The 26,808-nt window shown below is 45.9% G+C and overlaps 2 protein-coding genes and 5 non-coding genes across 7 annotated transcripts in view; 5 read left to right on the forward strand and 2 right to left on the reverse strand.

The window, feature by feature from the left end:
- Positions 1–5,890: 5,890 nt before the first annotated feature.
- On the forward strand, positions 5,891–6,054 carry LOC311368874 (U1 spliceosomal RNA). The gene has a single exon (XR_014640028.1). It is a non-coding gene; the product is annotated as a U1 spliceosomal RNA (small nuclear RNA).
- A 1,051-nt stretch (positions 6,055–7,105) lies between these two features.
- LOC311368876 (U1 spliceosomal RNA) lies at positions 7,106–7,269 on the forward strand. Its single transcript, XR_014640030.1, has one exon. It is a non-coding gene; the product is annotated as a U1 spliceosomal RNA (small nuclear RNA).
- A 1,169-nt stretch (positions 7,270–8,438) lies between these two features.
- LOC311368877 (U1 spliceosomal RNA) lies at positions 8,439–8,602 on the forward strand. The gene has a single exon (XR_014640031.1). It is a non-coding gene; the product is annotated as a U1 spliceosomal RNA (small nuclear RNA).
- Positions 8,603–9,836: 1,234 nt separating this feature from the next.
- Positions 9,837–10,000, forward strand: LOC311368879 (U1 spliceosomal RNA). The gene has a single exon (XR_014640033.1). It is a non-coding gene; the product is annotated as a U1 spliceosomal RNA (small nuclear RNA).
- Positions 10,001–13,247: 3,247 nt separating this feature from the next.
- Positions 13,248–13,411, forward strand: LOC311368878 (U1 spliceosomal RNA). Its single transcript, XR_014640032.1, has one exon. It is a non-coding gene; the product is annotated as a U1 spliceosomal RNA (small nuclear RNA).
- Positions 13,412–15,174: 1,763 nt separating this feature from the next.
- tmem88b (transmembrane protein 88 b) lies at positions 15,175–21,795 on the reverse strand (the record flags this gene model as incomplete). The annotated part of the gene is made up of 3 exons (XM_084487073.1): positions 21,529–21,795; positions 18,489–19,001; positions 15,175–15,489 (listed from the first exon to the last, which is right to left on the reverse strand). The coding sequence occupies exons 2-3, from the start codon at positions 18,993–18,995 to the stop codon at positions 15,175–15,177; spliced, it is 822 nt and encodes a 273-aa protein (XP_084343199.1). The 5' UTR covers positions 18,996–19,001; positions 21,529–21,795.
- Positions 21,796–24,321: 2,526 nt separating this feature from the next.
- kdm6ba (lysine (K)-specific demethylase 6B, a) overlaps positions 24,322–26,808 on the reverse strand; it is a gene marked incomplete at its 5' end in the record, with an annotated part of 2,873 nt that continues 386 nt past the window's right edge. The window contains 3 exons of the mRNA XM_084487078.1: positions 24,322–25,948; positions 26,067–26,237; positions 26,584–26,710. Of these exons, the coding sequence (XP_084343204.1) occupies positions 25,925–25,948; positions 26,067–26,237; positions 26,584–26,710 (322 nt within the window). The 3' untranslated portion in view covers positions 24,322–25,924. The remainder of the gene's footprint in view (positions 25,949–26,066; positions 26,238–26,583; positions 26,711–26,808) is intronic.

Raw genomic sequence — 26,808 nt, forward strand, 5'->3', positions numbered from 1 at the left:
TGCAGCAATGAAAATGTGTCTAAAATACATGCGCAGCCGAAATGTACCGATCAAACGCCACATCACAAGGCATAGAATACAATCAAATGATTCCATTGCTCGTGTGGGAGGTCGCTTGCGAGCTGCACTTGCAGACGTACTCTCTTGTTTACCGGTTGACGGTTGCCTGTTTTTGTTTGAACTCTGCAGCTGGTGCGCCTCCTAGAGGTTGCTAGTGGACCTTGCGTATGTAGGGTAATCATGCGGGTTACACATGGATGACTGCGTTGATCAAGTTGGTGTGGCAGAATATATTAGCAAATTTGATCTCTTGAAAGGCTATTGGCAGGTCCCTTCATCCAAGAGAGCACGGGAAACTTCAGCTTTTATTTCCCCGTCTGGTCTGTATTTGTACTGTGTCATGCCGTTTGGATTGCGTAACGCACTCGCTACGTTTCAGCGATTAATGAATAAAGTGGTGGGGGGGTCTAGACGGCTGCTCTGTTTATCTGGATGATGTTGTGGTATATTCTGACAATTGGTCTGACCACATTGAGCGTGTTCGAGCACTGTTTGACCGCTTGGCAGAGGCTGACCTTATTGTTAATCTAGCCAAGGCAACAGAGACAGACCTTGGTCGGCAAGTGGGGCATGGTGAGGTGCGTCCTCTGCTGGTTAAAGTACAGGCCATCAAACAGTATCCTCAGCCAGTGACAAAAAAGGAACTGAGTTTCTTGGGGTTGGTGGGCTACTACCAGGAATTGTTCTACAGTTGTAGCTCCACTGACTGAGTTGTTAAAAAAGACTAAAGTATACGTGGTCTCCAGCTTGTCAAATGGCATTTGAAACTGTGAAGGCCATCCTATGTGATGCTCCTGTCCTGGCTGCTCCACGCATGGAGGTCCCGTTCAAACTGCAGGTTGATGCCAGTCATGTGGGGGCAGGTGGGGTATTGTTGCAGGAGGATGTGTTTGGTATTGATATACCTGTGAGTTTTTTCTCATGGAAGTTTAGGCCCAGTCCTGTTTTGGAGGATTTGTATATAGTGTATGTGTATATAGAGGGATAGGCTTATAGAGACTTTGGTGTCGTTAGTGGCCAGGGGTCCTGTGGGGACCCTGTCTTTATGGGGCTGGGGGGGGTGTTACGGCCCCATGCAGGGTTATGTTTTGTCTTGCAGGTTGGGCTGATCGGAGACACTGGATGATTGGGGATTGACGGCAGCTGCAGTGTCCTCCACTCCACTCATAAGCTGTGCCAACCTGCCAGTCTGTTGTCCTTGTAACCCCGATAACATGTTTTCTTTTTAGTTCTCACAGGTTAAATTAGCTTTTGTTATGTTGATTTTTGGTTAACAGCACATTTTGGCATCGTTTAACTTTGTTTTTGTAAAATAAATAATTCTACTGGTTCAAACTACGTGTGGCTTCTATATTTGTTTTGGGTCCAAGAGCCGACCATAACACATCACAGAACCTCGATGACCAGGTCCACAATAACATCACAGAACCTCTGACCAGGTCCACAATAACATCACAGAACCTCGATGACCAGGTCCACACGTCTTGGTTTGTTACTTTTCCAGATGGGATCATCACTAGTGTTGTGGGGCGGGGCTCTGATGCTTCGGAGCGTGTGTCGAGCAATCCAGGAAGTGTTTAGTGGAGCGCATATCAAGGCGTGTATCATTTGGTGGCGGTGACGTCATTGATGACACATGAAGCCTCTTTGGTTCAGGAGGGGGTTGGAAATGTGGGCGCGATTCACTAAGGCGTCAATGCGTCCAATTTGAAGTTTCGGTGTGAGTTTCGGTGTGAGTTTAGGTGTGAGTTTAGGTGTGAGTTTCGATGACAGTTTCTGTGAGTGTTTCAGTTTCAATTGTTTTCATGCAGATTGCAAGAAAGCGAAAACGGTATGGGAACACTTTGATATAATTTTTTATGAATTTTTTTTTTCATATATTTTATTTTATTCCAAGGTCAAGTGTTTGTTGTGTGCCAAGGAGTTGGGATGCAACAACACCTCATCTATGCTGAGGCATTTTCGTGCCTTGCATGAAAATACTCAAGCCAATGGAGGTGCACCCAGCCAAGGTGAGTCCAATTAAAAAAATATATACATCCTACTATAGTAACATACTCTTCCATTTGTTACTATCTTTGTTTATCAACCACAATGATAATGAAATGGACAGAACTGATACAGTATTCACAAAGCTTCTGTTTTCTTCCAGTGACCAGGAAGAAGGATGGATGAGGCCTTGGTCTCTATGATTGTGGGAGACACACAGCCTTCCAGCATTGTGGAGGATCAGGGATTTGGGGAGTTTGTGGCAGAATAATTGGATGCAACCTATGTAATCCCAACAAGGAAGGTGTGTTTTGTAACAAAGAATGAAGGTACAGTTTTACATTACAAAAAAAATCAAACCTATTTTCTTCTTTTTCATTAGGCCGTGAAGGCTATGGTCAATGCAAACTATGAGGAAGAAAAGCAGAAGGCCAAACTTCAATTACAGAATGTAACTGCAGTTGGTTTGACCGCAGACGTATGGACATCCATCAACATGGAGGCCTACCTGGATTTAACGTTACATTGATGACGACACGTGTTTCAGGTAAACTCTACTAGGAGTAGTGCATTTTTCCAGTGAATTTGGCAAGTGTGAAAACCTCACTCATGGAGGAACGGGGGATAATATCGAAGGTTACTTGTCTTGTCACTGATGGTGCAGCCAACATGGTTGCTTGTGGTGTTATGTTATTTTTAATCCAGGAAAGGCCGCCGAGACAGGATCGCTTTTAACTCACTTTATTTGGTAAAGGTTTTGGTCTATTGTCTATCGTCTATGAAACAAAAGGAGAGGAATGGTATATAACGCGCGGAGCGTCTCAAAGCTTTATATCTACGATACGCCGCTCAAGAGATTCCGGCTTCCCCAAGCAATCCTGTTGCTTTTATCATTATCATTATTATCATTATCATTATCATTCTTCTACAACTCTAAAAACTTGCTCACTTCATATGTGTGTCTGGTGTTGCCCCCTATGTGTAAATGTTGTAACTTTTGTTAAATGTGCTCAGTGCTGCCCTCTGTGGTTATGTGAGAGTATCACCGCCTAATTTGTCAAATGTGCTCAGTGCTGCCCTCTTGTGATTGTGGGAGGAAATTACCTCTCAACTATGCTCGGTGCTGCTTCATGTGGCTATGTGAGAATATTACAGCTAAAATGTGTCACAGTGGCAAGGCACTGAGGCTGCGCCATGCCATCTGTGTGGCTCACACTTAAATCTGATCGTGATGGAGTCTGTTGATTTGACCCCTGTGCTGTCCGCTATTCGCACAACAGACAAAGAGGCTGGCGGGGGTATTTCCGGAGCACCACAACTGTTGGTTCACTGACATTATTTTCATCTGTTAATGCATTATTTGTTTATTATTGCTCCATTTTTCACAATAACTATATTTTTTGTGTTTTTAAAGGAGAAGCTTGCACTTGTCTCCGTTCCACGAAGCCACTGTGGAGCATTCAGAGGAGAAAAGAGAAAGTCCACTGCTCAAAAAGAGGTAATTCCACTGCTCAAAATGATTGAGAAGATGCTCCAAGAGGAAGCAGTGAGGAGCACTATTCCACTGGCTGGAGAGCTGGGAGACCTCATCAAGCTACGTACTTTACAGAGCTCTAGAATTATGTCACTTCCTACATTACTTGATCCAAGATTCTGGACAATAGGTTTCTTTAGTCAAACAAAGGCTGATGAAGCAGTGAGACGACTCACATCTGAGAAACCATCATCTACAATCATCTCCAGCAGCTTCAACATCAACTTCATCACATAAAGTAGTTGAAATACCTGGTAATATTTGTTTCTCCTTTAGTTTAGTCAATTTAGATAAATTATGAACCTCACTTACGGTATCTGTTTGTGCTTCTCAGGAAACAAGCTGTGGAGTCCTCTAGGTGTCACAGTGATCGTCATCCAGAGTGACGCACAGTGTGACGGCTGATGCCACAGTGGAAGTTCAGCGGTATCTGTCAGAGCCAAATATTATAATATTATATATATATTGGGAGAGGCAGAAGTGCATTTACCCCAACCTATATAAGCTTGCAATTGGGTACTTGTGGACCCGAGCCTCATATGTTCCGTGTGAGAGAGTGTTCTCTGAAGCAGAAGTTATTTCCAAGAAGAGGAATCTGCTAAATCCAAGCACAGTTCAACAAATATTGTTCTTAAATAAAACCCCATTAAAAATACATATCAGTTGCACATATACCACCCTCTTCAATGTTGATAAGCACCATCATCTTCATATCATCTTCATCCATAAACATACTTCTCTTACTTGTTAAAACCCACAGTAGCACTTTAAAACAATTGTCCTGTCAATGTCAGGTTTGTTAATGTCTTATCAGACATTGATGAAAATGACATTGAAACACTTTATACAGTATTCCACTTATTTCCATGTAACACGTGAATACACATGTAAATAGAAATGTTATTTATTTGGATCAATGCATTAACCATAAATGCAATATATATGAAGGTGAATGTAATTCTCATTCATAGCATGAATTACTCCTGTAGTACTTTTTGCAGGGGTGGGGTTTGTGTGCACATGAAGCAAACCCGTGCAAATTCCCCAAATGTGGGCATCTCGACTGCATCATTTCTGGTAGTGGGGGACTGCGTTCATGCTTTCCCCTGATATTGTTGTGTAAAATAAATAATTGAGTTTGGTTGTGAATAAGAATTAAGTGGAGTAATGGCACTAAAAAAGCGGGTAGGGAGAGAAAACACACTCAAATGACCCATGGTCATTACAGTAACGATTTTATTAAGTAAAAAATATATTTTCAGTTCACTTAATTAATTATTTTTTTTAAATTCCTCTGAACTAAAATACAATACTTACATTTTCTTATATATTTTTTATTTAGACATTAAGTGATTCAATTATGCTTATTGAAATAAATTCCACTAACTAATCCTTAACTCAATACGTGTAATTGTGCACAACTTCCTGGGGAAAATCTACTGAAGATATTAAATTGTGCTAAACTCAAACACTGATTGACTCAACAGAATTACAATTAATCAACTTACAATTTACAAGATGCCCCAATTTCAGTTAGTAATGCTTAAAAATATGAATGCAACTCCACTTTTACAATACAAGTTTTATTTTCTTAAATAATAAAAAGACTGCATGCCTTATTTATTTTTTATTTTTTTTAAACAAAAGTAACAAGCACATTATCTTTATAAGGTAGCAGTTATTGCATTTGGGTAGATTGTTGTTGGTTGTGCATGTTCGAAATCTCGTTGACTCAATTCCTCAATACTCCTTCAGAGGGCAGTGATGCGCCTTGTTGGCTTTTAATTATGGGAAAGGGTTGAACACTAGCCTGGCTATTGCCAGACCAAACTCAATGGTAGATTACACGTTGTTCTGGGGAGGCTCCTGTCATTTTCTTCAGTACAAGAGGCGTGATCAACGGGCCTAGTTCAATTTATTCTGTAGGCAATTGGCTTCTTGCCGTCGCTTCCCTGTCGTCATTGTGTTAAACCAGCCAATAGCGCGCCAGGGGGAAAAGCCAGCTTGGTGATTGGCTCCCGAAAAAGTGTATTGGAAGCAGAAAGAAATGTCTTTGTCCTCTCCAGACCCTTCTGCAGGGCGAATTCAAATCGCCGTCAGAATGGGCTGGGAAGAACACAGCTATGCATGGTACAAGTTTTAACAATCTTTATTAAAGTTCTAAAAAAAACGGTTTAAATTGCATCAGACTACTGATCGTAAATTGTTAGCCAATGTGGTGTTGTTGTGTCGTCAGTCAAATGTGAGCACCATGATGTAGACTCTTATGTGGGAGAACCAGGGCAGCACGCGAGCCGTGTACAACTCATACTTACCTGGCAGGGGAGACACCATGATCATGAAGGTGGTTCACCCATGGCGAGGCTCAGCCATTGCACTTCGGCTGTGCTGACCCGTGCGAATTCCTCAAATGTGGGAATCTCGACTGCATAATTTGTGGTAGTGGGGGACTGCGTTCGCGCTCTCCCCTGATATTGATGTGGAAAATAAATGATTCTGCTAGCTCAGGCCGTAGCATGTAGCTGCAGGCAAGACGAGCCTAAACTCTCTATGGAAAGGTTTAGAGATGCGTCATCTTTGAACAAAGGATGTGGCTGTTATTCAAGATGGTTAATTTGTCATAGTCAAAGCAATTAAAGCAACAGCAAAGAACAATGAACCCTTCAACAATGCAATCATATAAAATAATACAATGTATAAGAAACACAAGAAAAGTCACCTGAGACTTAAATACAAAAATAGATAAAAAATAAAATTATATTTTTTTTTTGCTTTTTCTGTAAATATTTCAAGGCCCGAGAATTGGGAATCGCTGCACTACAGCATATCCAGTGTAGCTATTGCAGTACTACAACATTGACATAATATTTGTGCCTACTATTATGAACATCTAATTTATCGTCCATGGAACGGTTGATTTGATTAGGAGCATGACCTTCAGATTATAGATAGCGAGGCATACCTAGTTAGTAAAATATATTGGTTAAGCTTCTAGACGTTTACATTTTGGTGTAGCTCCACAGTTTAAGTTTGTATTTGTTAAAACATTTTTTAAAGTGTATTACATGGATGTATTCTCAGAGTTACAACTCACACGTTGGCAAGTGTGAATTCTTTGTGTGTTTGTAATTAGTGATGTTAAAAATCACAAATAACAAGCACATTATCTTTACCAATAAGGTGGCATTCGTTGCGTTTGGTTTGTAGAAAACAATTGTTGGAAGTCCATGTTTGAAAATTCCTCAATACTCCTGCAGAGGGCAGTAATGCCCCAGACGGCTTTAAATTATGGGAAATCCCAGAAGAAGAATACGGCAATGCATGAAACATGTTTTTTTTAACCTTTATTCATTCTGTTACTGGCCATTTGTGTTTGAATTGTATCTGTGGGATACAGATATCAGACTGATGTGATTTGTCAGTCAAGGCGTTGTCGTCGTTATGCGGTCAGTAAGATGTTAGCACCATGATGTAGACTCTTATGTGGGAGAACCAGTCCAGCACGCGAGCCGTGTACAACTCATACTTACCTGGCAGGGGAGACACCATGATCATGAAGGTGGTTCACCCATGGCGAGGCTCAGCCATTGCACTTCGGCTGTGCTGACCCGTGCGAATTCCTCAAATGTGGGAATCTCGACTGCATAATTTGTGGTAGTGGGGGACTGCGTTCGCGCTCTCCCCTGATATTCTTGTGGAAAATAAATGCAGTTGTGTAGTAGTGAGGTTTGTTTATCTGTTCTAGACAAAGGATATGGCAGATTATTGATTTTTATTTTTACAATTATACAAAACGAAATTTTATTAAATAAATTGACACTTAAAAACTAGATCCGACTTCGGTTTTAACAATGTTGAATGTTCTCGCTTACATTGGGGGTAATATATATTATAAACGTCTGAAAAGCATATTTGACGAGTTTAAGCAATAATGTCTGGCTGCAGCCTGTAGGACGTGGACATCAACATCCAACTGCTACCGTCAAAGTCGTTTTACGCCAGCGATGATGTTTATTAAATTATGTCCCTTTCAGGGTTAGGTAGTAGTGGTTAGGGATAGGGTAGTAGTGGTTAGGGATAGGGTAGTAGTGGTTAGGGTTAGGGATAGGGTAGTAGTGGTTAGGGTTAGGGATAGGGTAGTAGTGGTTAGGGATAGGGTAGTAGTGGTTAGGGTTAGGGTAGTAGTGGTTAGGGTTAGGGATAGGGTAGTAGTGGTTAGGGATAGGGTAGTAGTGGTTAGGGTTAGGGATAGGTTAGTAGTGGTTAGGGTTAGGGATAGGTTAGTAGTGGTTAGGGTTAGGGATAGGTTAGTAGTGGTTAGGGTTAGGGATAGGGTAATAGTGTTTAGGGATAGGGTAGTAGTGGTTAGGGTTAGGGATAGGGTAGTAGTGGTTAGGGTTAGGGATTGAAAGAAGAGATTGAAACTTTCCACGCCCGTGAACCACGCTTCGCGACTGGACGTGATTGAGTAACGGTAGCACTTGGACGTTGGATGTCCTACAGGCTGCAGCGAGACCTTACTCAGTTTAAGAGGGACATTTAACTGACGTGTGGTTGATGTAATTCCTCAGTAGTCCTACAGAGGGTAGTGGTGTGGCTTCACATAGTTGGAGACCACAGAAGAAGAATACAGAAATGCATTATGGGAAACCACCAAGATGTAAGTATATTCATTATATTGCTGTTATGGTCTGTTTTAATTATATATTTGGGATATGGAAAGCAGACTGCTGGTTGTTTTTTGTATTTCTTTAGTCAAGGCGTTGTCGTTGTTATGCGGTTAGTAAAAGGTTAGCACCATGATGTAGACTCTTATGCGGGAGAACCAGTCCAGCACGCGAGCCGTGTACAACTCATACTTACCTGGCAGGGGAGACACCATGATCATGAAGGTGGTTCACCCATGGCGAGGCTCAGCCATTGCACTTCGGCTGTGCTGACCCGTGCGAATTCCTCAAATGTGGGAATCTCGACTGCATAATTTGTGGTAGTGGGGGACTGCGTTCGCGCTCTCCCCTGATATTCTTGTGGAAAATAAATACAATGGTCAGTTGTGACCACAGCATGGCCTTTCTGGTAAACAAGACTTAACTGTCTATTAGCATATCCAGTGTAGCTATTGCAATACAGTCAATATATTTCTGCCTACTTGTAAAATAATCTATGAACATCTAATTTATTTTCCATGAAACAGTTGATTTGGTTAGGAGCGTGACCTTCAGATTATAGATAGCGAGGCATACCTAGTTAGGACAAGATGGTTAAACTTCTACATTTCGGTGTAGTTCCACAGTTATATGTTGTTGACAATTGCCAGTCTACACGGAAGCAAGTCGTTGTTTCTCTCTGTTCTGTTATCTTTGATAAATGTACGGGGTGTCAAAAGAGGGGAAAATATGTAAAGAAAGATTTTTAAAAAGTGTATTTCATGGATGTATTCTAAGATTTCTTACTCACACGTTGGTGAGTGTGATTTTGATGTTCGTGATTAATTAGTGATTAAAAATCACAAATAAAAATCACATTATCTTTATCAATAAGTTGGCAACAATTGCATTTGGTTTGTAGAAAACAATGTGGGTGAGATTGTTGTTGGTTGTGCATGTTTGACCTCTCGTTGATTAAATTCCTCAATACTCCTGCAGAGGGCAGTGATGCGCCTTTAATTATGGGAAATTCAAGAAGAGTACAGAGCAGTGCATGAAACAAGTTTTAACTTTATTCATTATATAATTGGTCATTTGTATTATAATAATTGTATCTGTGGGAGTTTGTTGGCCAAGGTGTTGTCATGTTGTTGTCTGTAAAATGTGAGCACAATGATGTCATGTTGTTGTCTGTAAAATGTGAGCACAATGATGTAGACTCTCATGTGGGAGAAACGGAGCCACACGGGTGAGAAGTTCAGTCATCCGGGAGGAACTCGGATTAGAGCCGCTGCTCCTCTGCTTAGAAAGGAGTCCGTTGAGGTGGTTCGGGCATCTGGTGAGGATGCCCACTGGGAGCCTCCCTTGGGAGGGGTTCCAGGCACGACCAGTGGGGAGGAGACCCCGGGGAAGACCCAGGACTAGGTGGAGAGATTATATCTCAACACTGGCCTGGGAACGCCTCGGGATCCCCCCGTCAGAGCTGGTCAATGTGGCCCGGGAAAGGGAAGTCTGGGGCCCCCTGCTTGAGCTGCTGCCCCCGCGACCCGACCCCGGATAAGCGGATGACGATGAGATGAGAGCCACACGCGAGCCGTGTACAACTCATACTTACCTGGCAGGGGAGACACCATGATCATGAAGGTGGTTCACCCATGGCGAGGCTCAGCCATTGCACTTCGGCTGTGCTGACCCGTGCGAATTCCTCAAATGTGGGAATCTCGACTGCATAATCTGTGGTAGTGGGGGACTGCGTTCGCGCTCTCCCCTGATATTGATGTGGAAAATTAATGCTTCAGTCTGTTAGAATAACCACTTATCAAAGTTAGTGCAGAGTTGAAGGCAACCAGAATTAATCTCTCGCGAAATTGTCTCTCTCATATTCAGTGGATATTGCACTACTACGAAATACAGATATTATATTTCTGCCTATTAAAATTACCATCTAATTAGTTATCCATGAACCTGTGGATTTGGTTAGAAGCGTGACCGACTGATTTTAGGATAAGTCCTGATTTGGGTTCTTTCTTTTTCTATTTCTTTGGTAGTGGTGGACATTCGCACTCACCTGATTATATGGTGGAAAAATGTAAATCCATACCGGTTAGATAGCGAGCAACTGTTATCCAGTGTGGAATTTGCAATTCGGACGGATCAATTGTCTCCTGTCTATTCCAGCCTCCTCAGTAGTTAATATTCTTAAAGCCATGAGCTCAAACACAATCCGCTGTGCAGTGTCTCCCTGGGATTCACCATTTGGCAGCGAAAAGCACCTCTCAAAGTGACGCGTCCTCGAGCACTTTGTTGATTCACATCCTCTGGTGGTGACTCGGCCGTTCTTGTCCCAGTGGTCGGGCTCAAGTGTCTCACACTTCCCACAGCATTTGTTGTGTCCTCTTTGTTTTTGAACTCTTTAAATAATGTCTCAGCGGCAGCAGCCATTGGCTCCTCGCGTCGCTCTCCATCGGTGGACGGTTCAGCTAAGAGGTGGCTGACACAAAAAGGACGCATCTGTCGCAGCCTCAATTTAAACTAAAGTCAGTTTTGTAAAAATCAGAGATTAAAAGGGGCATACCATTGAAACGATGGGGCTGCTAAATTAGGGATACGACAGCTCTGCTTGGTTTCTAGAAGGAAATGACTGAAATTAAATAATTTTGTGGGGAGGGGGATTGATAATTTTCCTCCCGAGTAGAGTAGAGTGTATTCTAGACCGTTAGTCTAGAACAGCGGTTGGCCAAATGCAGGTACGTGTATCCCAGGGGTACGTGGATATTGATCTGGGGAGTACTCAAAATGAGTCTCTGGTTCACCTTCCCAAACAGTCCTGTGGCTGACTGAAGTCTCAGTACCAAAGATAAATGCATGCAGCCCAGTGTAACAACACCCCCCTACCCCATGATGGAGACTCACCCAATGAAAGATTCAGACAGCTTGCTCTTGGTCGTTGATGAACGTTTCTTTGACAACAGACGTTTTGCCTAAAAGTCGGCTAAAAGTTGTTCCCCTTAGTCAGTAAAGTTAGTTTTGATGAGAACCGTGACATTAATTAATATTTTTGAAAGCAAAATATTGGGTGGACAAACACCACTGATTTGACCTTTGTGTTATGTATCGACGCAATTATGTCCACCAATCGTTTATGTTCTTGCGTAAAAGGGAACAAAATCCTTTCATCCACTGCTCTCCATCGCCTTATGTTGAATAGCTTACATCACTCCCTTTTGAAAAAAATGGTTTACGGATTAATGGCAAAAAAAAGCCTGAATGTCTTTTCTTTGAGTAAAGATTGGTTGCAGTCACTGAGTGCAGCATTGTTTTCATTTGAAGGCCTGTGAACTTTGGCAGAACTCAGGCAAAGAGTTGAAAATGCAGCCTGTGATTCATTGTTCAGCACATTGAATATGTTTTCTGCTTTAATCAGCGTTCAATCTGGCTGCCAGCCACTGGTTGGTGAAGAAAGGCCTCGGGGCATCCCACTGAGTCCACATCTGCTTGACAACATGGTGGAGAGAAAGCCAGTGGGTCTGAGGTGGCTAAGAATTGTATGAGGCTCAACATGACAGAATTCCTGAAATTCTTGTTATTTTTTTTTTTTTACAAATAGCCAAACACATCCCTGGCTAAATGGTAAATGGACTGCATTTACAAAGCGCTTTTCTAACCAGTGGCCACTCAAAGCGCACTACAATATTTTTCTAACATTCACCCGTTCATGCACACATTCACACACCGACGGCCGTGTCAACCAACCGCTAACCCGGGGCAGTCGTTTTCCCCCCATCATGGTGTGGCGTCCATCCCAGCCAGAGCCCCCGAGGTTCTTCAGTGGGACGTTGGCGTCTTGGAAGGACTTCATCGTCTCGATACACAGCCTTTCTGCTGACGCCCCCCCCCCGGCGACTGAGTCAGAAAATACTTGAGAGCCAATTTCCACCAGAAAGGGGGCTGGACAAATTTGGATCCATCATCAAAGAAACAAACAAACAATGCAAACTGTGCCAGTGTCTGTTTGCATGCTGATTTCATGGAGTGCAGTGGAGCTGATGTGAGAGCCACCTCTCAAACCGCAGGAAAGGTTTCGCTCTGGGTTTAATGAAACAGCAAAATGATCATACATTCTGCCATTTTGGAATTATTGATCGTATATCGTACAGCTGTTAAAATGATCTTACAAATACGTTATACTAATTACGGTATATTATAGTATATATTGACCAATTCTAACATTCTAATATAAGTTTATCTTATATTATATATATATATATAATATAAGATAAACTTCTAACATTCTAAGATCTAACATTCTAATATAAGTTTATCTTATATTATATATATATATATATATATATATATATATATATATAATATAAGATAAACTTCTAACATTCTAAGATCTAACATTCTAATATAAGTTTATCTTATATTATATATATATAATATAAGAAACTTATATTAGAATGTTGATTGAACAATTTATCAATATATACTATAATATACCGTAATTAGTATAACGTATTTTTAAGATCATTTTAACAGCTGTAATATATATTATCAATAATAATTATATATATATATATATATATATATAAATAGTATATATATTATTTTGTTGTTTGTCGTCACAACTTGAAGAGTGAGTTCGCAGAGGCCGTCGTAGCATTTATTGCGTGTTATTAATATAAAGTAATGTGGGCCAGGTTGATGTTGGTCGGGCGTGGTGTAGGACATGGGGTTGATGTAATTCCTCAATACTCTGCGGAGGGCAGTGATGTGCTTCGTTTGTTTAGCTGGAAACCCCAGAAGAAGAATACAGAGATGAATGATAGGAAACAACAGAGATGCAGCTATAATCATTATTTATTTAATTACATATTTAAATTGTATCTTTAGGATATGGGTATCAGAATGCTGATTGTAGTTTGTTAGCAAAGGCGTTGTTGTTGGTTAAATTAAAGCACCATGATTAAGACTCTTATGTGGGAGAACCAGTCCAGCACGCGAGCCGTGTACAACTCATACTTACCTGGCAGGGGAGACACCATGATCATGAAGGTGGTTCACCCATGGCGAGGCTCAGCCATTGCACTTCGGCTGTGCTGACCCGTGCGAATTCCTCAAATGTGGGAATCTCGACTGCATAATTTGTGGTAGTGGGGGACTGCGTTCGCGCTCTCCCCTGATATTGATGTACAAAAGAAATGACAGTCTACTACTGCTATGGAGATGTCCGTCGGTAGTCGGAGACTGAAATTCTAGAAACTGATGTTGAGTGCTGATTTGAGACTGAATACTGAGTTAAACGGAATACTGTGGAAAACTGTATACCGTGATACTTTTTGTCTAACTCTGAAGCATGAAATGTGGAGTTATCTGCTTTTGCAAAAAAATGACAGCCGGAGTTCTCGACTTTGACAAAATAAAATCTTGTAACTCAATTTTCAAATTTCAACAGTTACATTTTGTATTCTGTTGTTATTTTTACTTGATCAAAGCAGCCCAACTGCAGTTTGATTGTTATTACCTTTAATGCACATTATAAGAAAATTAATAAAAACAAGATGTGATTTAGCAAATGATCTCATTTGCTATCACAATATTGAGCTAATTAAGGACTTTTTAAATATTTGGCATAATCATTCAGCCATGGTTTGTTGAGCTCCTCTAGAGCTCCTCCACCTCTGGAGACCTTTAACTAGGCACGTGTGTCAGTGGTTCCCAGTAAAACGTCCCAGTAAATCCACGGTGAACCGCTTCTAAATATGCAAAGGATGCAACAATTATATTTAATTTGTGCATTAAAATCAGCTGGTGTATTATAACCATGGATTTATTATGAGTTATTACACACAGGTCGGTGGGTGTAATGAATTAAATGAAAATGAATTAGGGATGTTTTCAACACAAATAATCCAACACATTGTACATTAGTTTGTAAGAATTTTATTCATATAAAAGATAACAGGCGAGACAAGTATACGTTCCTGGTTTGTAATCTAAGCTAAAGCCAACGCTAAAATCTAATCCATGGTATGAATCCAAATTCATAATAATGAACTATTTCATTGTATTTCATTTCAGTTCACTTGGTTTGATGAGCAATCAAAGCATTAGCATTGCTTCTGTTTTATTTATAGAAAAAAGATTGGGCCCGATTCCTCGCTAAAGGTAGATCCCAGTTTGTCTCAGTTTTAATTAAAGAGGCGTTCAGGCATTTCGACATTCTCCGTCTAGAATGAGTGAGATTGATGCTGACGTTGCTCCAGATCTAGTGGAGACCTTTTATCTCTGATATTGTCCTTGCATCTTTTACCCTGCATCACCTTCTTGTTTTTCTCCCTACACATCAACCCCCCCTCCTCAGTGCACCCACCCCCACATCGAATCCCCCAAATGGGTGATTCTCGACTACATCATTCTTGCTAGCGGGGGGGGGGGGTACTCGCTGCATCAATATGCGCTCTGCCCCCCTTGATTTCATGTTACAGTAAAATCCCTCAGTCACTCACTGGCCGTGGACGGCGCCTCACCCACCACACGTTACAGTCAACGACCTCGAACCACACACACCGTGATTGTCCCTCGCAAAGGGGACGCGTTTCTAAAGGCTGTAACGAGAAACTAGCAAACGAAAAAAATACAAAAGTACAAATTTAATTCAGGGGCCATTTCAGCTCCTGGGCCACAGTCTCCGACTGAAAGCTGATTGTCCCCCCCCCCCCCCACTAGCATCCTCCCTCACCCCCACGGCGCTACACCCACACCTTCCCCCCCCCCCCCCCCCCACCCCCACCACCAGCGCCCTCCCTCCCCCCCACAGCGCTACACCCACACCTTCCCCCTCCCCCCCCCCCACCGACCAGCGCCCTCCCTCCCCCCCCACGGCGCTGCTACACCCACACCTTCCCCCCCCCCACCAGCGCCCTCCCTCCCCCCCCCACACCGCTACACCCACACCTTCCCCTTCCCGCTGGCAGAGCCCCCCCGCGGGCCGCCCCCCCCCGTGCAGCAGCAGCAGCCGCCGCCGCCGCCGCCGGGGGCCAGGCCGTGGTGCTGCGTGGCGGGCAGGTTCTTGTAGACGGCGCGGCTGTAGGGGATGAAGCAGAGGCCCAGCTGCAGGTGGCGCGCCAGGCGGCAGTAGGCGGCCAGGGCCAGCACCAGCAGGGGGGTGACCAGCAGGAAGCCCACCACCAGCAGGGCCACGCAGCCCCCGTCGGACAGCAGGTCGGAGCAGTAGCGAGAGGTCCCGTGGGGGCGCACCTGGAGGTGTGTGGGGGGGAGGGGGGGCGGGGCGGGGGGGAGAGGAGAGGGGGGTGAGAGGGGGGGAGATGAGGTAGCGGAAGGTGAGGCGGAGGAGGGAGGGAGGGAGGGAGGGAGGGAGTGGGGGGAGGGGGGAGAGGGGGGAGATGAGGTAGGGGAAGGTGAGGCGGAGGAGGGAGGGAGGGAGGGAGGGAGGGAGTGGGGGGAGGGGGGAGAGGGAGGGAAGGGGAGATGAGGTAGGGGAAGGTGAGGCGGAGGAGGGAGGGAGGGAGGGAGTGGGGGGAGGGGGGAGAGGGGGGAGAGGGGGGAGATGAGGTAGGGGAAGGTGAGGCGGAGGAGGGAGGGAGGGAGGGAGGGAGGGGGAGGGGGGAGAGGGGTGAGAGGGGGGAGATGAGGTAGGGGAAGGTGAGGCGGAGGAGGGAGGGAGTGAGGGGAGAGGGAGGGAAGGGGAGATGAGGTAGGGGAGGTAGGTGAGGGAGTAGAAAGGAAAGTGGTAGTGGGGTGATGGAGAGGGGGAGAGATGGAGGGGGGGGGGAGGTAAACAGCGATAAGAGAGTAGATATGGGAGAGAGGGAAAGCAGGAAAGAGATGTGGGAGACGTTGAGACGAATAAAAATATATAAACATATATTCCACCAATCACACAGGCTCAATTTACCTTTTTTAGTTCTTTAAATTCTGATGAAAGCAAATGTATTGCTTATCGTTTAAAGTTGTATCTTTACCATCAACTGATATTCTATATATTCCGGCTCTAGATTCAGGTTGGAAGCCCGACTTCCAAGTAGTGTGCAGGGTGTTGGAGGGAACGCGGGGCAGTGAAGACGATAAGGGATGACGAACCATGAATGGAATGTGTGTGGTCAGATAGTGCTCAGTGTTATGACACCCACACACTCACACATACTGTGAGCTCTACTGGGGCTCAAATGACTCATGCCAACACATTCAAAGCCCCCACCGACCCCTGATAAACAAACAATGTCACCTTAGTACTGTATCCGTACTCCTAAAAGAAACGTTTATTTTTTCATATACCTCTGAATCCAATGTCTGGAGAAAAGTTAAGAATTTCAAATGAAAGTTCAGGCGGCAGTGTAACGGTTGGTTCTGCTTGTGGAGGGTTCCGTTGGGGCCGGGTATGGCTGGTTTGGTCGGGTTCTAGAAGGAACCGAGCCAGGAAGTGATTGAGAGGTTTCCTATCAGGGCACCCTTATCTGTTGTGAAAGGTGAGCGCCGTAGGGCTGGAGGAAGAGGAGGAGGGATGGAGGAAGGGAGGGGGACATTCCCCAGCAGATTTTGCGAAGAGGAAGGAATCAACTATATCTTTTATCCTTTGAAGGCAGCGCCGCTTGTTGCGTCACTTTAACATCGACATCGTCGTAAAATAAGACGTTCATTAAACATGCAGGTGTTTGCTCTGTCAGGTGTCTGACCTCCAGTTCCCTTGTGTTTTGAATTTTGTAACATCTTATGTTAAATACGTCGTTAGTACTCGTATTGAACATCTAACCAGCGGCCAGGGATGGGCTTGGGATAACAGTGAGTAAGGTAGAATGTTAATCTCCCCCTTATTTGTTTTCACTCTTTCCTTTCCCACCCATCTCTCTCCACTCTGCGGCTCGCCCTGGCTCTCGGTCGCTCCCTTAATCCCCTCTCTTAATCCGGAGTCACATGAGGTGTAGTCCAACTGGCGGGGGTCCCAGAGCTGGGGGGGGGGGGGGGGGGGTTCTCCGTGTTTGTTAAGACGCTCTTCTGAGGAGATGTGTTGTAGCATCCCATTCAAAGCCCCTGAACCAGAAGGGCCACTTCAGGGGAGCGATGTCGCTACGGACCCGGCCGGGTTAGGAGGGCCTCCTAACGCGGTGTGCGCTCCAGTGGTCCCCCGGGATCACGGCTCGGAACGACCCGGAACAAATGACGTGTCACATCCTGAACCCTGTCTGTCGTCTGTCGCGGATCAGACTAAACGTGTTTGGAACTCCGAGCACAAAACTGATGAACGTGTTAATCTGTCGCTAGAGGCGGGGCTTTGATAGCGTCGTGGGGCTGGAGAAGGACCCCTTGCCCAAAATGAACTGGGTTCGGTCCCTAATGTCGGCTACCTAAAATACTTGCCTCCTTAATGACACGTATCTCTGAACTCACTGGGAGGCGCTTTGGATCATAGCATTTGCCACGTCAGGGGTTCCCTAGCATTTTCAAGCCTGTGGCATGGCTTTTCATCCCTAAGCCCATCATTATTTTACATATTGAGGCATGCGTAGGCCTATATACAGTGTTTCCCACAGACCAGGTAGCAATGTGTGGTGCCCCCCCCCCTGCAGGGTTGGCAACTTTTGGTTTTTGGCCGGAGTGAAACTCTGTAGAATCTTAGAATGCTTACATTATAACCAGGGGTGCACATAACTTTTTAAGTGAGTTACTCATTTGAGTATCAAATGAGCAAGGGAGTTATGCAAAAGCGCCGTACCAGTTATGTGCACCCCTGATTATAACCGCGGGTGGAATTGTTGACTAGGGGGGGTTGGGTTGTGGGCGGACGGGATTGTTGATGGGGGGGGGGGGCGGGGGGAGGGTTGGTAAGGGATTACGGGCTGGTGGAGTTGTTGACGGGGGGTGGGGGGGGTGACAGCCGCAGCAATTTAGCGCTCATCCGAAGCAACGAGAGATCTAACGGGTATTTTTCTTTTTTCGGCGTGACATTTGTTGCGTGTGCGTGAGAGCGTGAGATATTTATACTAATACTAATAAATCGCGTTAAAATAAAAATACATTTAAAAAGCGGAATCAATTTGTGGCGCTCGTTGTTGAATCTGTGGCGCTGCGCCACACATTGGTCCATGTGTGGGAAACACGGATGTATCAAACAGGCCTGCAGCGGCCTGCATGCTGCCAGCCCCCTTTTGGGACGCAACGAGTCGGAAACCACAATGACACCACAGTGATAAAACACGTCTACAAAACCCAGAAAGCTCCCCGGAGAAGCTCCTCCTTACCGTGGAATGGCAGAGGAAGCCGAACGCCACCATGGTGGTGGCGGGCGTCAGGATGGAGCCGAACACCACCCCGGCCAGGCAGGCGTTGACGGCGGCTATCAGGAGGTTCTGGGCCGTCACCAGCACGGAGCAGGCCCAGCAGTCCAGAGACCCGCGCAGCTCCAGCGGGGCGTCGCTCCCCCCGCCGTTGCCGCTCTCGGCGGCCGAGTAGGGCGGGGGCACCACCACCACGCGCTGCGGCGGCGGCGGCGTCTCGGAGCCCCCGCCCATGCCCACGGCGGTGGTGGTGGAGGCTAGGGAGTTGGAGTGCTGGAGGTGCTGGTGGTGGTGGTGCTGCTGCTGGTGGTGGTGGCCGAGTTGGGCCAGTTGTTGTTGTTGCTGCTGCTGCTGCTGCTGCTGCTGGTGGTGGAGCTGCTGGTGGTGGTACTGGTGGTGCGGGGGCACCTCCTCAGACAGGTCCAGGTTCTGGTGGTGAGCCCCCTTCTCCAGAGTACCAGACATGCTCATTGGGAACTGGAGGGAGGAGAGGTTATGGCACAGTCCCTCGTTTAACGTCTCCACCGTTAAGTGGCTGTAGGGCCGTTTGGCGTGTATCGGTAAATGAGAAACGGACTGCATTTTATAACAGAGCTGTTCTAGCCTACGGCCACTCAGAGCGCTTTTACAATATTGTCCAACATTCACCCGTCACACTCATGCACACATTCACACACACCGACAGCCGCCGTGTCAACCATTGCAAGGCGACAGCCATCTCGTCTGGAGCAGTCAGGGTGAGGCGTCTTGCTCGGGGGACACCTCCACACTCGGGGATCCAACGAGCAACCTTCTGGTTACCAGCCAACCCGCTCTACCCCCTGAGCCACACTCTGCCCCATTGGCACACACATTGGTGTACCAATACATACAATGAATCAGAAAGGATATGGTCAAGAGGAGGTTTGAGGTGTCTGGCTCTCCAGCCAGTGACTCCATGGTGCCGGGCTTTAAAAGAGCCCAGGTTCTGGTTCAACCCTGGGTCAGGGGTCTTATCTATGTGAACAGGAAGCTCGCCTCATAGGACGCCTGCCTGTGATGATGAGACGATGGCTATCTCAAAGCTGATTGACAGAGACGGAAAAGGGGGCCCCTTGTTTATCGGAGTGTGCGTGGCGAGAGAGTTGAAGGGCATCTTGAAATGAAAGCGTGTTTTTGTGTTCCACACAGCATGAGGCTGCTATGTGTCTGGGGAGGGCAGGGTGGATCAAGGGACGGTGCCATTACAGCCAAACAAGGTTTGATGTTGTTGCCCAAGGGAAGTGGCAATCAGAGCATAACTTAACTCCCGTAATAAAATACTATTGATATATTATACATGCCAGTTTCTACCCTAGAGTCGAAAGTATGGGACTTGCTGCTAGGATACTTTCTCTGTCACCATAACACGCTTGGGCAAAGATATTCGGCTTGCCGACCAGAAGTCTGACAGCGTAAGCTTGTGAATATGTGGCGAACCGCATTTTTTTTTTAATTTTGTTTAACTGCTGGCTTCAAAGTAACCGAGAAACTGCCGCTTTTATAGAAATTAAGTATAAAGTCAATCATTTCTCTTTGAAATGTAGAAGGTTGAACTGAAAAGTGACTTGAGCGCAGTAGGCTACTTGTGTAAATACACTATGGTGGATATATTCAACAGAGCGGTGGCGAGGAGAGATCTTTTTAAATGGGACACAGCTGTGTTAGTGGCAGAGTCGCTATAAAGAGGAAATATCTTGGTTAGACTGTCTCTCTAGGCTTCTCGATAACTTCCTAAATCATCTTCAATCTAAATAAAACGTAAAAAAAAAAAAAAGTATAAACTCTTGTACCGTGACTGCCACATTTCACCGACCACCGTCTTCCATTCCAACGAGCCTGGTCCATCAGTTGGCTGCGCTGTAGACCTGGCTATCCATTAGCTCAATGCTAGCCCCAGCCATACATTGGCTTAATGTTTGTGCTGTCCATAAGTTAGCCCAATGCTAGCTATGAAGCAGTCAGAATGACGTCTAACATCTAGCTCCTACTGTCTTCCCCCGAAAATACTTATTCCGTTGACCTCAAAGTAACTTGTGCAAGTCTATAGTATTAGTAATGGATTGCTGCAGTGTTTGTTGGTAAAATACACAAACCTTTTGACTTTATCTCAACAACTTGATGATGGATAGATGGACAACCAAAAGTTGACGTACTTTCCAAACGGCTCTTACGACTCCATCTCAACAATTCATCCCACTAACAATAAAGTGGTGTATCAGGCACGCCGGAAGACAGCAATTGAAAATAACCTTCTGAGAAAAATGCCTTTTGTTTACTTTCCAAATCTGTCCCCCATTGTTAGTACAAGTGTTGTGTTGTGTGCATACCAAGGTCATGGGATTGTGTGTGTTTGTGTGTGTGTGTGTGTGTGTGTGTGTGTGTGCTCATTGTACCTCACACACATCCGGTTGCTACTCAACGTGTGTTGTCTGAATAATAATAACCCAAAGCCCACATCGTTATGGCCTCAACGCTAATTTAATGAATGGATTGTTGACTAATAGGTGGTGGTTACAGCCCCCTCTCCCTGACCTACAGAGTTGAATGCTGCATTAACAAGTTCTATTGTTTCATGACTCTATTGTGTTCAAACAAAAGCAGTGGCTTGCATCAATTGTTTTCTTCTTGGCAGTCTCACGTCCCTCGTTTGTGTATATTTAGATCAGCCATGCTTTAGTTTACTAATTAACCCTAGCTTTGTTTACGGTTCATTTACCAATAATCCAAACTTAGTTTTCAGTGGATTATGATTTACTTTACGATCATTACTCCATTCGTTTACAATTAATCCATAGTTGTTTAACAATGTCCATGGTGAGTTTATGTTTGAGGTGAGTACGGTGAGTGCTACAGTTTAAATCCTAAAAACGATCTAGCTCTACGATGACTCCAGAGTGCTGAGCTGTGCCTGACAGCACCACCTGACAGCGAGGGACCCTTCCAGGCGTTTCATGCTCGGGGGGCAGAGAGGCGTCGTACTCACGCTGTGCTGCGGGGCCCGGTGGAACTCAACAAGCTGTGGGTCCTCCAGGTTGCAGCCGGTTCAAACTCCTCTCCTTTCCAGAAGAGCCACACACAAAAAAAACGCTTCCCCCGACCCCGGGACCCGTTGGCCCCCTCGAAGCACAAAGCCTGGGTGTGTGCGCCTGGGTCTGTCCTGGCTGCGTCTCCCCTCTCCCTCCGTGCTCCTCGGTGGCTGCAGGGCTCTGGGTCAGTGAGTGCCGTTTTGCTGTGATGTATATGTGTCTTTAAAGCGATGCACCACTAATCCCCTTCCCTCCCCTCTGCTTGTCTACTTTCTTATCTCTCCCTGATGGTATGCCGGTATGTCAGCCTCCTCCTCCCGCCCACCTCCTCCTCCTCCTCCTCCTCCTCCTCCTCCTCCCAGCGACCGCTGGTGTTGGAACCGATTAGAGTCCTGACCCAAGTCCGACTGAAGTTGGACGTCGGTCCAAAGATGAAGGTTGTGAATCTTGCTCGGTATTCATCAGATCTGTGTGTGTGTGTGTGTGTGTGTCTCTCTCTCTCTCTCTCTCTCGCTCTCTGTATTGCAGCCTGGTCCTCCTCCTTCACACACAGGACCCCCCCCCCCCCCGCTTATGTGGTGTGAGAACCCCTCTTAGGAATTCACCCCCCCCCACCGCAAGCCCCACCACACCCCCACTCTCTCGATCCAACTTTCTCTCCCAGCTAGGTCTAAAGTCACCCACCCCCCACCCCCCACTGTGGAACAGCCCGGCCCTGTTCCTGAACCTCTCCACCCCACCAGCCTCCTCTGTTATTTCTGTGGCGGTGCAGGGTGGGTGTAGGGGGGGGGGGGGAGAGAGAGAGAGAGGGCGTCTGGTCTGATAAGTTGAGGTCGGCAGAGTGCCTGCAGAGACCAGGTGGGGGGGTGGGGGGGTCACACATGTTGCCTGTTTATATAAGGCGCCAACGGAGACGTTGACAGAGCCTTTCCAAGTCTTCTGCTGCGGTGGTTTGGGTGGTGGAGGGGTGGAGCGGGAGAGCAGCTCTGGGGCGGGGGGGGGGGTGGGCGGGGGGGCGGGGGGGTACGTGATGCAGAGCCTCGCATACGTTGCACCACAAGTCACAAGCTTCTGGCGGTTTATGTTTCGTGACTGTTTACGCTTTGCCATGAAATACAATCGGCCACATCGGGGAACGACGCAGCGCCCTGACACGGAGATGAACTTCCAGCCAGGGAGGGAGGGAGGGAGGGACAAAGAGGGAGTAGGGGTGAGAGAGGGAGGGGACTTAGTAGGAACAAAGAGGGCATGGGGGGGGGGGAGGAAGAGAGGAGGAGGGGGTCAGTTAACAGATAGGAGGGAGATGGTTCCTGTAATCACTCTTAACTGATGCGGATCCTTCACTCCCCCTTCTTTGAGTGCACTGCGTGTGTTTACCGTGGCCCCGCTTCACCGCTGTTGATTGGGAGTTAAGAAGTCTGTGGGGATGGGGCTATCGATCTCCACAACAACATCAGACCAGCCTGAGATGTGCTTGTGGATATTGTGAGTCATGCAACAGGCGTGGGGTGAAGGAGAGGGCAGAGAGAGCGATGGAGGAAGAGGCCGGAGTGTTTTGTTAAGCACACGTGGCGGTCACGGCTCATTTACATATTGGCTCTCATTTCCATTAGAGCCAATCAGAGCTAAATCCTGGAGTAAGCAGGGGGGGGTCAATGATTTTAGTAGGGTTTTAATAATGAAACTAATTTGCTGCTATTTCAAAGTTTAAATTTGGCCTAAAGATACCAAAAAGCACTGCCTACTGATCAGAGGTGCTTACATGCGCTCTCGGTCCTGCTGTGCAATGTCATAAAAAAATGTGCAAAATGTTCAAACGACTGATTTGCTTTCGGAAAAATTGGTACGACTTTCACACTATGGAAGCCATCGAGTGTCATCGGAAACTTTGAGGCTGTCATAACCGCGTACGTGCATGCAAGTGGATCCCGCTTGCATGCATGCAGAAATCCTACGTGATGTATTGTATTGATTGTATTGATTGTATTGATGTACTGTATTTTGGCCTTTTGCGTGATCAAAATAACACTGTAGAAGAAGAAAAAAAAAAGGTCTCAGCTTCATGCAGGGAAAGACACGCACTATAAATTCAGCTTTCCAAACAAATAAACAGAGGTTCATCTTTGCCTGATCGCCGTGTGACCGGACATTTGGCCGTAGGTCTGCTTCTGCAGTCCTTTTTCCAAGAACTATCAGTTGGGAAATGGAAGGTCCACAACATTTCCTGTTCCTCGTACCCGAGCAGCGTTGCCAAGACAACAGTCCTTCCCTTTGGGGTCACCTCGTGTGTGTACACAGTGACACACAGCTCGTATCGCAACTATTTTGATGTGTGTGTGGGGGGGGGGAGGAGGAGGAAACGCTTGTGATAAAAAAAAAAAAATGAAAACAGCACAGAAGGTGATATTTTGTGCCTCTTTTTGGCAGCTGAACACTGCGCTAGTCGCCGGGCGGGACGACACCGCCGGCAGAGACAGCAGGAAGCGCGCCGGCCGCCGTCGTCCCTTAAGGGGACAGGTGAGGTCGGAGGTCCACCGCTGCTAAGCAACAGCTCTTTTTCTACGCTGCTTGTTGAGGTCAAATCAGCATAAAAATCACAACTGAGAGACTACGTATTCCTTAGCAACGGATTTGTGCGCTGTTTTAGGAAGTCACAAAATGTATGAATGACGCCCAATTGTTTCATCACTATTAAAATACATGTGGTCAACTGTGAACCGTAGAATAATAAATACGAATGAAACCCTTTTGAGTTTATCAAAAAGCGTTTATTAATATTCATAGTAATGTCACACAAGTTCACAAAGTGTTTTAAGACATGTCTGGCTCAGTTTGGTGTGTGTGTGTGTGTGTGTGTATGCAAGTGTTGGTGTGTAAATTCTCTAAACAGTGCAGTTTTAAATAATCGACCACAAAGGGAAATAGGGGGGGGGAAGGTGTATTGCAACAGGAAAAATAGAAATCTCATTTAAAAAGAGGACGAACAAGGAAAAAAAAAAAAAAAAAGGCGTTCAAAAAGAACATTTAGCACCATCTATCCCATAGTATTCAACAGATAATATCATTAAAATCTCATCTTAAAAAGTTCCCCATCCCCTATGGAATAATAATAATAATAAAAAAAATCATAAACCCAGAAGAGAAATGAAAACACGTTAAACACAAAATAACCGTTTCTCTCGTCTCTAATAAACACACACACACAATGACAGCGTTCTGTTAGTAGTAGTATCGTCTAGGTGATCTACGGGGAAACGTGTTGTTATGTCCGAGACAAAGATGGGAGGGGGGGGAGAGAGCCGAGCACCAGGTAAACAGTAGTCCCTCGCCCGTCCTCGCATTTCTTTAGTCCGCACTTTATACCCGACAGAAAAACAAAAGGGGACGCGTAGCACCTCATGATGAACGACCCCATGGAGAAAACCAATGTCCAATAAATAGAAGAGGAACACTTTTAAATAAAGGAACGAGGAACGGAGACATGTACAACGTGAGGGGGAAACATTCGGCAGTTGTGATAGAGACACGCGGACAAAAACCCACACTGGATGACGATCGCTTTTTAGACAATTACAACCTGATGGTCAATATTAACGCTCCACAAGGAAATAAAATATGTAGAATGTCATAATAAAAAGAAGATTCACACATCACGATTCTCAATGACAAAAAAAAAAAAAAATTCAAGATGAAGTCCCGAAAAAAACCAAAGTCTATGCAACCCGTATGTTTTGAAGCATTCCAAACCGTTTTTTTCTCATATTCTTAATGCTTTAGAAAATGTTCATATCTCTATTCTTAGTATTTTTCTAAATACAAGTGACAAGGCCAATGTGGTATATATCTAGGCTGATCTAGTTTAGAAAAAAAAAAACAACTCAACACAATAAATTATTTTTTTTCTCATAAAAAGCACCCCACGATAATCGCAAACAGCATGTACAAAATTCAGTATTCAAACACGGTAAAAAAAAAAAACAACCCCAGATAAAACATGCCGTCAGAACGCTCCTCTGTCGTTCGTTTGTTCGATGGCAGCGCTGACTGCACCGCGGTCGTCAAGTTCACCGTTGCCACGGCAACTGGCTGGCGGAGGAGAGCACCTTCTGAGTAGTAAACTGGCTTTTTTTTTTTTTTTTTTTTTTGATTGGCGGTTTTTGAAATGTTATGTAAACTGGTATTTTCCGTTGGCTGTTCGGCAAGTATTAGCAGTAGTAAAAAAAAAAAAAAAAAGAAACAAGTTTTGATTTATTTTTTTTAAATAATGACAGTTTGCAAAAGTGAAATGCTGTGTTTTGTTTTGTTCCCGGCTGGCAGGAGTTTTGGTTATGACTGAGAGGAGCTGGAGGGCTGTCACCGGGAGCCGGACACGGACGACTGCAGGGAGAGAGAGAGAGAGAGAGGGAGGTCAGGGTCACTCCAGGAGGGGCGGGCGGGCGACAGGCGAGAACAGAGGACGAGGCGCTGAGCGAGGGGGGGGGGGGGGTTTCCTTACCAGGCTGAAGGAGTCGTAGGCGGCCATGAGCTCGTCGATGCGGTACTGCTCCAGCACCACCACGTTGGCCAGGCTGGGGCTGCGGTGGCGGGCGCAGTCCTCGCAGTGCACCACGTACGTCTTCCTGCTGCTGCTCTCGCTGGTCACGAACAGCAGGTTGAACACCTCCACCTGGTGGACGCAGCGGGCCGGTGAGACCGGAGGACACCCCGTGTGGTGTACGGAAAACGGTAAACGGTCCTCATTTATATAAAGCGCTTTTATCTAAAGCTCTTTACAGCGTTGACTGACATTCACCCGTTCATGCACACGTTCAACATTCACCCGTTCATGCACACGTTCACACACCGACGGCGGCGGAGTCGAACCGCGCAGGGCGACAGCCGGCGGGGTCAGAGTGGTGCGGTCAGGGTGAGGGCGGCGTCTCGCTCAGGGGACACCACCCTGGCCACACAACGCTGCCCTTCACTGCGGTGAAGCCTGCTGAACGGCGAGGGTAAACACGACGCGTACTCACGTCGCACTCGTTGCAGTAGTAGGCGGGCTCGTCCTTGACGCGGCTCTGGTAGGAGATCTTCTTGCCCCCGGCCACCAGCTGGTCCCTCAGGACCTGGATGTGTTTCATGGACTGCAGGAGGCAGTGCCTGCAAGGGGAGGAACAAAATAAGCTTTCGTACAACAATAACCCTAATCCTACTGCAAATAGCTGGCTCTATCTCACACCGACTACTAAATATATCCT

The sequence above is a fragment of the Micromesistius poutassou genome (assembly GCF_964030765.1).
Source record: "Micromesistius poutassou genome assembly, chromosome: 23".
NCBI classification, from domain to species: domain Eukaryota; kingdom Metazoa; phylum Chordata; class Actinopteri; order Gadiformes; family Gadidae; genus Micromesistius; species Micromesistius poutassou.